Source organism: Egretta garzetta, unplaced genomic scaffold (assembly GCF_000687185.1).
Source record: "Egretta garzetta isolate BGI_Z169 unplaced genomic scaffold, ASM68718v1 scaffold369, whole genome shotgun sequence".
NCBI classification, from domain to species: domain Eukaryota; kingdom Metazoa; phylum Chordata; class Aves; order Pelecaniformes; family Ardeidae; genus Egretta; species Egretta garzetta.
The window spans coordinates 2874426-2888376 of NW_009260837.1; the positions used below are offsets into that span (position 1 = coordinate 2874426).

The 13951-nt window shown below is 38.7% G+C and overlaps 1 protein-coding gene across 1 annotated transcript in view; it reads right to left on the reverse strand.

The window, feature by feature from the left end:
• The window catches only part of PARD3 (par-3 family cell polarity regulator), a gene marked incomplete at its 5' end in the record, with an annotated part of 308728 nt that overhangs the window by 227678 nt on the left and 67099 nt on the right, over positions 1 to 13951 (reverse strand). The window contains one exon of the mRNA XM_009647030.2: positions 893 to 984. Within this exon, the coding sequence (XP_009645325.1) occupies positions 893 to 984 (92 nt within the window). The remainder of the gene's footprint in view (positions 1 to 892; positions 985 to 13951) is intronic.

Below are 13951 nucleotides of genomic sequence, written 5' to 3' on the forward strand. Positions count from 1 at the left end.
TAGAAGAATGAAGTAGCATATGATGAAAAGTCAGTAAGTTACTTAAAAGCAACACCAAGAAGCATTAAATTTGACAGGAGTTCTGCAAGCTCTATTTAGCAAACAGCATTTGGAATTTACAATGTAACAGATTTTGTAAACAGAACGAGCAAAACTCAGCACATATTGCCTAATAGATGTCACCATGATCTTTATCTAACATTTAAACCCCCTGCACCTAATTCATAATTTAATTCAAAAATAATAGGAGCAGAAGATTTATTTTTATTTAAAATTTAAGTTTAATCAATTTAAAAGGTTTAATTTAAGGGTAGAACGGCTATTTTCTCATTAATTCCATAGTGAGGCATGGATCAGCTCTTCGCAATGAAAAGCAAAAGGTCAAGTTTGCTGTACCTCATGATGAAATAAAATATCCTGTACTGATTTATTTTTTTTTAATTAAGAGGTGCTTCCCAGTCCTAAACAGCCTCAGTTTTGATCCATTCACAAAGTATGAAGTTTTTGACCACGCAACTTATGCGACCTCTGAGCACATCTTTCCCTTTTAAATTCTTGCCTGTTGATCTATTTGTGCTAGCACTGACCCTATTCATTCTGTCAAGTTCTCAGAGTTCCATCAACTAAGCATCTTCTTTGAGGCAGAAAATCTACTGTAGCATCAGCACTTATAAATGTCAAGTTTCCAATGCTCGTCTTTAACACAGGCTTTTTAAACTGTTTAAAAACTGATTTAAAAAGGTCCATGAAGCAAACTGTTTAAAACCAAAATGACAAATGACCTAAAAAAGACTGCCCCACTTTCTTAAGAGCAATATCACTCATATTATTCCAAGGTTTTTGTTCAATCTCAAGACTCATCGTTAAACAATGTGTTCTGCCAGTAACTTACTCCAAGGAAAAATTGGTAGCATTCTCCAAACCAGTGTCTGCATGTCCAACAGGCTCAACTCTGCTGTTGTCCTCCTCTGTTCGATCTTCATCCTAGATATTAAAAAAAAAAAAAGAAAAAAAAAATCTAGTTTAATAGGTTAACTAATTTTAATAATGCTATTTTACCATTTTCAGATTACTGGGGTTACCACAGGCACAGTGGAACTATGTGCTTCCACAACAAAAAAGTCTTTTCCGTTGCTATCTGAAACTGCTGTAAATTGGTTTTTGTCACTTTATGCGTTTTTGTAATGATATTTACAGTTTAGTCAGTTTTACATCATAATTTTACTACAGTTATAAAAGCAACGCTACAGAAGCTATCACAGCCAGCATTTTTTTTTAAAAGGTGGACAAGTAAAAGCACAAAACTGGCCGACGGTCAGCAGTGTTTGGGCAAAATCCTTCCCAGCTCTCTCTGAGCAGGTTACTGGGGACCAGCCTGAGCACACACGGCAGCGCGCTGAGACTCACGTGCAAAGAGTTAAAAACGGTCTAAGAAAATGCAGCTTGTATAATTCCACAAAGTACCAAGACCTCTTTAAACATTTTATCACAGGCCTTTATTAATAGCATGCCAGAAAAGGCTGACATCAAAGAGTTACGTGAGGCTCTAATGCTAACCAATTGATTTTATTTTTAATTCGACTTTCCGAAAAGTACATACATTATTCACCAAATGTATAATTTTAATGTCAAAGTTGTGAATGCTGTACTTTCAAATTCAGATCAAGGTAATTCAAGGACTACCAGTAAAAAGATCTAAAACCATTCTTATACCTGTGTTACTCGTTAGAAGCTTATGCTTTTAATTACCCGTATGACCAAACAGAAAACATTATAAAGAGTGAACATTAGGTTTCAAAGACATACTTAGATTCTAGAGCCAGAGCCATCAGGTCAGTAAAATAATAAGTGATAGGTTATAAGTTTAGCACAGAGTCAGACAACATACTGAATTATTGAAGAGATATTAAAGGCAGGCAGAGGCAGTTGGTAATGTCCAATTGACATTTCCACTGAGAATGTGCAAAAGCAGGAGGCTGGATGCATCAAGCTTCCACGGGCTGAGGATATGCCTTGTGCATCCCGGATAGCAGCACGCTGCGGGAGGCCAAGCTACTTGAAGATTGATGATTCTGTGTTTTGAGAGGCTTTAATATGCACTTCTTCGTCATCTCTCTGTTAAGCACTAGGCAAGTAATACATTTCAAAGGTTAACCAGCATCTTGAACCTGCCTAGAACTGCATTATGAATGTAAACAAGAACTCAAAATAAAATATTTTCCATATAGTAAAAGTTGCTTATAAATCCAATATAAAGGATAATCCATATAATTCATAAATATGACATATGCTAGTGTTTACATTTCTACATTTACTAATTTCAGCTGAAGTTCTGTATGTACCACTGCATAAAGTTTAAAAATAAAGAAGTACTCAATTCTACATGACAATTCTAAAGTTACATGCAAAAGGGTATATACAGGAAAATCAGAACATTTGGAGTTGTTTCACATTAAAAAGAAGCATTCCACCTTGTTTCATACAGTATCTTGCAGATCACTGTTGCCATGGGTTTCTTGTTTTGAAGAGCACACCGGTGATTGTAGAAAACTACGTAAGTATTTGTATTGCACTGAAGCTATTATCTGCAAATCTAAAATCAGAGTTTCTGACGAACCACAATCTGGCATCTCAGCTATGACAAAAGGTCATTACAAATGGATGTGACTTTGTTAAAACAATGGGTTTGGCAATTTTCCATGTGTGGTCTTTTCAAGCAAACATAGGATAAGCATATACACATGTAAGAAGAGACTGAAATCACATCCTACCTGTTGGTAGATACGCCTCTACTAAATGCCTGGCTCAATGCCGTGTCACTTTACCAGACATCTACTTACGTACAATGCAAGCATCATCCATCTAGTGCCACTTGGGGCCTATACTTTACCATCTTTTAGCCCCACAAGTTTTTCCCTTGACTGGTTTAAAATAAGTCTGTCAACAGAACTCCCCTTGCCCCACTCGCTCTTTGCAGCAGTCCTTTGGACTTGCTCTTGACAAACCCACTTTCGGTGCCCTCCTGGGATACAGCCCACCGTGCAAGACTCGAGTTAAATCCTTGCGGAAATTCTTCTTTCCACCACTTCCCAGCCCTGACAGTATCTCTGCTCTCCTCCTAATGTCAGCTTACTCTTAAGCCTCTCCGCTTCTTGTGCATCATGTTTTCTTTCTTTCTGTCCCACCTGGTGGTCCGGAGGTTTGTTCTGCCAAGGGCAGGAGCACCTCGACCCTGAGCGCAGCCAGGACGAAGGCAACAGTCAATGCACCCACCTCTATCTTCTAATATTAAGATATAACACATTAGAAACTGCAAACCAAAAGCTATGTAAAACAGATGTTATCTGGCACCGTCACAGCTACTTTTTGTGCCTTTTGTATCGAGAATTATAAACACAGCAAGTTTTGGAACCAGACTCACTGTCAGTTATCCAAGCAATTAAGAAGCAGCAGCTCCCACACGCCTGTGTCTGGCTTTTCCCGGACAGCAGACAGATCTGTATCAAAAACATGCATGTGCCTGTAAATAGGTGCTTAGAGGAGGAATCACAACCCCTACGAAAGCATTGCTGCTGTAATCAACAGATGTATGATGTATCCTTTTAAAAATCTTTAATATTACAGTAATCAGGCTCTCTTTTCTTCTCAAAATAACACAGATTTTGATTTACATTGAAGTGAACGGAGAGGAAAAATTGGACACCTGCAGAGGCATTTGACTTAAAATTCTGATTTACTAAGAAAAGTAACTAGCTGTGAAAATCTCTGCATCAAGCAATTATTTCTTTATTTGGAAAAGAGTTTTCTTCTGAAAGGCAAATTCCACCTGGATGTGCTATCATGAGGTAAAACAAGGAGAAGGACATTTAGAAGAGCAAGAAAGTTTCCCAAGAACCCAGACGGATATTACTGCAGGTATTTCTCAGAAAGAACTGATTTGAGCAAACTCCCAAACTTTTAAGGCTTCTTTTCTCTCTATAAAAACACTGATTCCTGCTACATGAAAAGATACCGCTTTTAATGTACAGCCACTAAAGGCAGAATATTTTTTCCAAAACTGAAATAGAGGAATTAAAAGATTGTTTCATTTTTACAGCACAGAGGAAAACTTAAAAGCAACTCTTCCAATGTACTTCTACACATCCTGATGCGTTCAGTGTAAAATTCCCCCAATTCCCTTTTGCTGAGATAACTCTTCACCCGGGCCTCGCCGCGCCACCAGACATGGGTGTAACTTCCCATAAAGCATCCATGCCATCTGTCCTGCATTTAGGCTACTAATATGGAGATTAAACAACCTAATGACAACATCAACCAGAAAGGAAACTTCTTGAAATTTGTTTCAGTTAGTTTAAAAGAATTAGGGATTCAAAAGAGTTATTCTTACTTTTAAAAGGATCCGTACAAAATTTGTGTCTTTTAAGAGTTAAGTTTGTGTACAGGTATGCAGTAGCAGATTCTTGCAAAAATTTAAAAAAAATACTGCCATTGTTCTAAAAATTAAAAAAATCATTATTGTTCTAAATTCTGTAATAAAATTAACGACTCAAAAACTGAAAAATTATCTTAACTGCTCAAAATGGACCATTAGTGCCAGCAGTTCTGCCTATAAAAAGGTCCATTTCACAGTTCACCTGCACAGCGTTAATGAAATACATACGAAATATTGCCAATTTGGTTCGTATTTTTGAGGAAAATTTCCCTATCACCTCTTAGGATTATAAAATCCTCAGAGTTATGAAATGACAGCAGTACACTTGCCAACGGAATCTTATTCAATATATATGAACCCAAACAGTCCCTTTAATTACATTTTTTCAGATTATTTCTCAGTGAAGACTGTCTTGTGCCATTTCCAAAGCTCAAAACCAGCCATGCCTTCCCTATCCTACCAGACGCTTTATCTTTCATTACCAAAACATCAGCTCCTGCCTCTGATTAATCCACAATTACTACCAGTCACTACTTCATCTTCAAAGCAGCACATTCCCACTCATCTCTGCTGTTCAATACACTTCTAATGAACTCCCAAAAAACATAAGCAGAACTTCTTCACATTCCTTAATTTTTTTAATATTACCTGCAGAAAACTCAGTAGTAGCCAGGGAGTCTGAATAGTTAGTGCAGTCACTGAAATTCCTACACATTTCATTTGTGCAGTCTTTATTTCTAGGTGCCTGGTTGGAGAAAGTGCCGATTACGACCTACTTCAGCCAGACAGAATGGGAAATGGGATCTGAAGGCATGTAAGGGTTATATATAAATCTCTTCTCTGAACACTTAATCCCATCTCTCAAACTCCATAACAGTATCTCCATTCTACCAAAAAGTGAAAAAAAGGGGAGTAAAGGTGTTTGGTTTGGGTGGGGTTTTTCCAATTAAGAGGGATATAATAAATATTTCATTATTGTTCAGAAAGTGACTGGGTATTTAGTGATAATGGTTGTGTGAAAGAGAGCAACTCTGCTTTCAGATGTCTTGAACGCTCTATGGCAAGGTCTGCTACACCTTGTGACCAACACAAAAGAAAAAACTGACTGGTCACTTACTGTGTTAACAGCAACTATCTTGTGCATGGAGTAAATCCATATTAACATTAAAGAAAGGCAAGCCGTAAGTAAAGTTTATCGTACTACACGTGTGCACGGAGCTGTGCTAAGGCTTCACCACTGACCTCCCTTCTGCACGTCTTCCTCATTCACCTCTGCAACCCGCGGTGCTCAATTCATTCCTCTTGTGTCGCCACCTGCACCTCCAACACCAACCACAGGCTCCCTCTCCCAAACCGGCACCTCCTGCCCTGATTTTGCTATTAACTTACACTCAATTTAGAGAGCTTAATCCTCCACCTTGTCTGAGGGATGGGAAGGGTATTGCAGAAAGCCAAGACAGCCAGGGTACCGGTGCTCGGCATCCATGCTGGGTCCCATCCCCCAGCAAGCACAAGATGGCATCGCAGCCAGCTCAGCCCCACCATGGAGCCCTCACCTGGGAAACCATGCTCAACCACTCTCAGATTTAAAGTATTCAGTGAAAACAGAAAGTCTGAGAAATTTAGCTGTAAACTGTAGTAAATCTGTTTGTATTGTTACACAAACCAAATTTTTTTCTGATCTGTGAAGTCGTTAACTTAACAAGAGATCCAGCCTCAGCAGAAAGATGGGCTGACACCAGTACACAAGAGCTATACAAATGAATCATCTTTTAAAACGTAATTAAACCTGGTTTGTATTTTTACTAGTCTGCAGAGCAACTGCAGCAATGTATTTTCGCACGGGGCGGATGATCTCGTTATACAACACTTTCAGCATTTTACTAGCATTAGCAACAGAACGCAGGGTCTTGAAATGGCAAGCAATTGCAACCGTCGCGGGAGACAAGCAGACCTACATATGATAGCAACATATGATAAATATATCAGACATATACCCCCCTGCAAATAAAAGCCTGTCAATACACAGCCTCTCTGTTTTGGAAGAAGAATCCAAGCTTGTTTGTTTTCTAGATTTTTATTTTTTTTTTAAATTTTAGTGTAGTGAGGTAAAGTACTGTAAATACCGAACAGAAAGGAATGGTATATAACGTCCAACAGGTACTTTAGATTTCACTATCAAGAAGGACACATTATCAATAACAAAAAGCTCCTGAAAGACTGCACACCAGCATTTTTTTCCCCAGCCAGGACACAACAAAAATAATGCTTATGTTATTAAAATATACCCTTCCCTTCATCTTTTCCCTTTTATTCTCTTGTACGCCTCTGTAATGATTATGGAAGAAGAGACCGCATTTGCTATTAGTCTCCTGGCAGCCGTGGTTTATAAATGTTTGTTTGGTCCTTGCAACATAAAGTAGGTTCTCTCTCTGTATGATCAGACTTGATAGGAAACAGCTCCTAAGGGACCTATTTTCCTGTGTCTTAACTAGCACAAATATACCAGCATCAGGCTTTTGTGCTAATGTTCTCACTTCTTGATTAACCGGCCAAATCTCCAGAGAATGGCAATTTTCAATCAAATCTGAAGAACAGTTACAAAGATCACATGGGGAAAAAACAAAAGTTATGGAATAAAAAAAAAAAAAGGGTTTCTCCCCCTTGAACACATATATATGCACAAATAATCAGGAGAGCGCTTTGTGTAATCCACATCAGCCCTATACTAGGTGCACTGCTACTATCAGTAACCCAGGGAGAGAGAGGAGAAAGAGAAACTTTACATTAAATCATCATCCACTTTAATCAAAAAAACACTAAATATTATTAAACCTTTTATATGTGTGTGTGTGTGTGTGTGTGTTAGTTAATATTCTCCTTACATCTCAGTCATCCCTATGTTATTCACATCCTTGTGCAGGACAGTCATGCCACAATTGGAAATGGCAATATTCGTATAGTTTCTATATGCCTCACTACTCTAAAATAAAATTTGTCTTGCTCAGTCAAATCAGTGAACAGACATCACATAGACACCGAGGAGCACGGAATGGAAGGGATTTCCCAGGTCTCTGATGAATATCAAATTCATCCCCTGCTATCACAGGCAATCATCTCTTATTTCCCATTTAATAAACTGATCAAGCTGAGCCTTAAAACTGGTTGGCTTCATGATGGCACTATTTCTGTTGTGAATTGCCTTGAAAGGAAATGTTTTTGCAGATTTAAAGAGAGATCTATTTGATTTCCTATTGTCCAAAAAGCAGAATGCCAGATAGCCAATGAATCCGATTTGCTACAATCTCCCTTTGACAAACCTACATGCCGCTTCACTCAGCTCTGACCAGCTACCATTTTTTCATGCCTAATGACTCTTCTTAAAACATACACTAAAAGCTTTCTAATACTAATAAAAACTGAGCAAGTCCTACAGTATCTCAATTATTTTGTAGCGTGTATCAGTTTAGAGGTTTACGGAAGTCCGTGGTCTTCAGGGGCTCAACAGCCTGCGGCATGTCCCTGAAACCACACACATATATTCTGTAAGGAGTTGGTGGCGCACACCTGTATCGCACAGCCAGGCAGCCCAGCGGCAGAAGCACAACACAAATACTGCTCAGCCATTGAACAGGGCTTCCACGAAAAAAGCTTTTTACTCAATGATGCTGCAGTTAATTCTTTTTTACGGTAGGCACTGCAGGCGGCACTGAAAAGTACGAGCGCCTTTTAAGAGTTTTAGTAGGTTAGACAAAAGGTCTTCTCGCTAGTGCATTTATCTTGAGACATTTTGCTGGTTCTGCTTCTTTACAGTAAAGCAAATCTTGGACATGACCTTACAGTAGCAGCTTGCCAACAAACAGCATGAAATGCATTAAAACTCAAAGGGGTTTTTTGTTGTTGATCGAACATGCTTGTTAATTAATGCAGCCCAATGGTCTATGCCTACCAGCAGAGAAAGAATATTGAGGGGTGGGGGCGGGGGGGGGAAGGGAGAAGAAAAAAAATTGCAAACACTTAAGCAACTCAGCAACCCCATGCAAGGGAAATGGCACAAAATGGGATCTGACAGAGAAAGAAAACCGTAGTAATGTCTAAAGCAACGCTGATTCGCAAACATTTCACAATGTGTATTGTAATCATAGACCGTCGTGAGACAGGTTAGTTTTACCCTACTGATGATGTGTTGTTGCAATAGTAATCCTGCTCAGTACGAGAGGAACCGCAGGTTCAGACCCCTGGTGCGTGCGCTTGGCTGAGGAGCCACTGGCGCGAGGCTACCATCTGCGGGCTTATGACTGAACGCCTCTAAGTCAGAATCCCGCCTAGACGTAGCGATACCGCAGCGCCATTCGTAGACGACTTGATTCTGGGTCAGGGTTTCGTACGTAGCAGAGCAATAATTATAAAATTTTGGGGTTGGACTAGATGACCTCTAGGGGTCCCTTCCAACCCAAAACATTCTATGATTCTGTGATTCACAGATTGTATTTGCTGTTTGAATGAAAACGACAGTATTTGTTTTCCCCAGGCTGAGGGCACCCCACTCCAGACCATTTCAGCGATGTCTCCAGGACTACTGACCATCCAAGGTGGGAGGCAGAGGGAGGAGGCACGCTGTAAACTGATAGCTGCTGTAACAAATCCATACATCAAGGTTCCTCTACAGATGGCAAATATCAAATGGATAACAAAAATATGTAGCTGGTCCCACCAGATCATATTTAAGGGACATTTTAAAGAAGACCCAAGTATTATTGTAGCACAATGACTATTTCATGGTCAGCCATTTTGCAACAGTTCTAAGTCCACAAATAATATGCACCACCATAGTATTCACAGCATATTAGAAAATGCTATAACGATGATAATTCAGTGCCCTAAATTTCTGTTCATTGACAAATGGTAAATTATTGCCAAACTGAACCTGATAACACCTTGATGATCTATTTCTTATCTCAAAAAGAGACTTAAGATGAAGACAACATTGAGTCCTTTCTTAATTCCTACACTGACCTGCTATGCAATAGGGGTAAAAATCACTTAAAAGTGCATTTCTCCATTAATACGCTGGTGAATAATACTCCATGTTTGCAAAGACAAATAAAGATAAGACACTTGGATATGACACTTTGAAAAGTAGTAATATTAAAATGGATCTTAATTGTCTCAGCAGCAGCTTAGGATGCCAAGCCACAAAACGCGTCTTCTTGCTCAGACACCAGATGAGCTTCACATCTTCCTTTGCTTACCACCTGGTAATGCTTGGAGTCCATAAACTATTTTTTAATCATTTTATTAGATGCAAAGTATCTGAAGGATTACAAAACTCAAGACATTTCATCATATAATGAATTTGTGAGACAGTTCACATACAGAGCAACCTATAAGCAAAACCAACCACAGCTAATGGGAACAGCCAGAAAAGGTTGGCCCGACCGGACAGGGCATCCCAGTGCTAACAGTGCCGCCTACTGGGGAGTCCACTAAAATGAGTTTTTAAAAAGCAATGTGATGACAGAGAGTCAACTAAAAGATTCGACACAACAACAAAGTATTAACCTCTCATGTGCTAAATATTTGAAATATATAAAGCATGGATTGCCACACTTTCAGCATTAACCAAAGCATCTAAAGAGCCTTCTGAAGATCTGATCAATAACAAATTATAGATGTGTCCATTGCATCACAAAGAGAAGTACTTATCTCATAGACCGACGTACAACTATATCAAATTACCTCAAATTGATTGTTGCCTTAAAAATAAAATGGGTTCATTTTGTGTAACTGCCTAGTTACAGTTTTTATTCTGCTTTCTGTTTTTCCTCAGGATCCAAAACATATCCATTTCACAGGCATAAGTCTATGTTCTTTGTTTGTTTTAAATAAGGCTTATCTGCAGACTATTTCCATGTTCAGATCTCTGAAATTTTATACTCCTGCCATATGATTCACAGACTGACATATAGACCAGCAGGATCTGCCAGTCTAAAACAACTACTAGGGTTCATATCACACACAGATTCAAAGTCATACTTTGATGTCAGAGTCATGGGAAATATTTTTAATGGAAATAGTTATCAGCTTTATTTGAAAGGAGGCTACAATTACAGGTCAATGTATAATCAAATTCCCTGCAAAGTTTAGCCCAAAAGCCAGGCCTGTTTTGTGCAGGCTCTTTTATAATTTATCTTGAATAATGCAAGAATTACCTCAATTACAGAGACATCCCCACATGGTGAGCCAACATGAGTGTGGCACTTGCCCTGTAACAAATACACTTCTGGTTGATGACTTCATATACCATTTATTTTCCCTTCCATGGCGTTAACTGATACATATACACACATCTATACACCACCACCACCCCTGGTTAACTCACATGATACCTACATACATAGAGAAAATTGCCCCTTCATTTAGAATGAAATGTCATGAAGCATCACCTTTAGCAGAAGATGCTTTACTTGAATTATTTCACAACAGGAGTGACTTTTACAAAGTGAAGTCTAGTTTTGTTTAAGAACTTGAGGTCTTCTTACTCCACAATTCCAGGTTACACAGATCTGGGATTTCAGGACCAGCAAAGAACAAAAAATCTAGCATTCATTTTAAATGGAGAAGTCAATGTTTATAGAAGTGGAAAAAAAACCCCACAAAATACTTCTAACATGGAGGGTTACTATGGCATCAAGGAAATAAATAAATATATGCTTCTAAATATACCTATGCACTTAGAAGGCCACAACAGCAAAGACATTATTTTGTTCTTAAGGTAAGAAAAAAAATAAATTACATGGCAGTAGTACAACTGCAGTGTGTTTGTTTTTTTCCATTGAGTAGTCTAAAGTAGGTCAAGTTAGGCACATCCATTAGTTCTCCTATAAATAAATCCACACTGAGTTCACCTGCTTCTAACTAATGTAGAACAACAGAATTTTAAATACTTTTTCCTTTAATCTGAGAAGTTAGCTTATTCTGTATATAGACATTTAAAAAAGAAGTAATTAAGTCCTGTATGATTTTTAAAAGCCGAAAAAATGACAATGGATACGTGAAATTGGGACACAAGCTTTTTTCCGCTGCAGAAAACCAAATGTACATGCCTCCACCTAAGAGTTTAGAGATCTGAAAGACGAGTCTCATAGTTTCCCCTTGATATCGAGACAAAGGAAAGGAGAAAATTCTGCATAAATCACTTCACATTTTCCCTGGAACACTCCTGAATATATTATTATTCACCTCACCTTTTCAAAGACCGTGATTTTCATCCTTCTGAGGATTTTTTCTTTTTTTTTTTTTTTTTTTTTTAAGATACAAAAAGCATTTCTTATTTAGCAACTTGAATTTGTCATTAGGCAGTTTTCAAACAGGTCTCATAGCTCTTTTATCCTTATTCATTTCTTTTTTCTTTTTTAATCTGAAATAGTCCCTTGTTGCTTGATTTGCAGATCTGTATCAGCACACGAGGATTTCACTAGCTTCAGCCAAGTACAGAACAGTTCGATCCCCTCGAGTACTGAACGTAAGAGTCAATTTAGAAGCAAGCTAAAAGTATAGCACTCTGTTCTCCATCACACAAAATATCATTTTACTCACACAGGCATCTTAATAACAAAATTCAATTCTGGATATTTTTCTCGGCATGGCTCAGGACTGTTTAGAGATGACATCAGAAAGTTTAGTGAAGACTTGGCCTTTTAAAAATGTAATTAAAATATCTCTTTTCCAATAAGGTAAAAGTACCTGTGTTGGTGGGAGTTTAAAGTTAGAATGTATTCTTTAACTTTCAATTTCATCTCATTTAGGAAACATGACTTCCAAAGGTTTTGGTTCTGTGTTACTAAAAATCACCCTGTTAATTTTGCCCAAAGAACTAGAAAAACTACATTATTTTATCATCTTGCTTAACGAAAAGTACATGAGTTTCCTCTCATTTAGACCGTGATTTATCTTTGCTTCTCATTTGCTAGGCTATGCTAACATACAGCTTTAATTTATGACTTTTTTATTTAAATTCCTACTGCTGGAAAGAAAAAATACCTATATAAATGTTTTAAAGATCTTTTGTGCTACACACCATGTAGATGGACAAACACACCTGAGCTAAGGGATCCCTACTTGCATAGCTTAAAGTTAATTCTTCCCATCTCAGCTCTTCCTGCCCTGAAAGAACAAAACCAAGCAAGGTCCCAACCCAAGTCCCAGGAGAGGCAGATGCCCAAGGCAGCCCCAGCACCGCGACAGCAACGCAGGGCACCCGGCCTCACCGCAGAGGCACGAGGCACCCAAGCCTGCTCTCGGCTCCTGTGTAGCTGGAGTGATGAGATTTTACCATTTTGCAGTCTTATCTTTTAGTTCTCTTTGGCCAAATTGCACAGTTGCATGCCAGTTTTTGCTTTTCACCTCATCCTTCACTGAGAAACTCCATTAAAATTGCTTCAATTGAGTTTCCCTGTTATGCTGCAGCATTTTCTTTTTTGTTCTTTCGCACAACATGGATTTTACCCTAGGCACCAAACAAATTCACCATTTTAATAACAGAAAATACTATAGCATTTTTCATTGTTCTTTGCTCAATTTGTTTTGCTGAAGTCAACATGAAAAACAATTTCAAACTTCTCAGTAAATGCTTCATTTACGAATGCTCCATTCCAAGTGCCTACAGGGTTACAATCTGGTCTATGACAATTTTATTAATTTTTTAATCAAAAGCATTAAATCAAATTTAAAATAAATAGTACTCAGTACTTCTGTAGTGCCCTCCAGCACAGTATGGCAAAAGCGCTTCATGGACAATAATGGCTTTAGCTTCACTGCACCCTCAGGAAGAAGATTAGAAGTTATTCTCCAAATTCTTTATTTGAGGAAACTGAGGCACAGAAGATTTCTTTCCACATTTTGGAGGTTCATCTCCAATCTTAGATGCCTTCAGTTTTGGGTGAAGTCTCTGAGATAGTCAAAGCCTTACTTTCAGAAAAATGTAAAATACTCTCATGCATTCCTGAAGTGAACCAAAAAGGACAGAAGGTAAAATGACACTTTAAAAATAAAATAGCGCTAAGCAGATTTTTGAAAAGAGATAAAAAATCTAGACTCAGCACTGCAGACAGTAAAGCCATTCCCCGTTCAGAGCAACAATCCGCACCACACGCCCCGTCGCCCCTGGCCCACACGAACGGGGGCTAGAGAGAGGCTGGGGAGGGCACCGATCCCCTCGGAGCCGTTTGGTCCCCAGCCCGCACCAGCACACGCACACCGCTCGCTGTCACGCAAAGCTCTTACATGACACGTGATGAAATATGGTCAACAGCCAAACTGTATCATCACCACCACCTCACTAAGCTATCCGGGGACACCAAAGAAGACCTCTTGTCTCACATATACTGAGGAACAAAGCGTCGGACATCACACAAGTGCTAGAACTACGGCTCCGGAAGCACTCTGCAAAATAACTGCAAGTTATGCAAAAAGGAAGGAATCTCAAAAAATAACTCACTTAGTGCCATTTGTGGCACC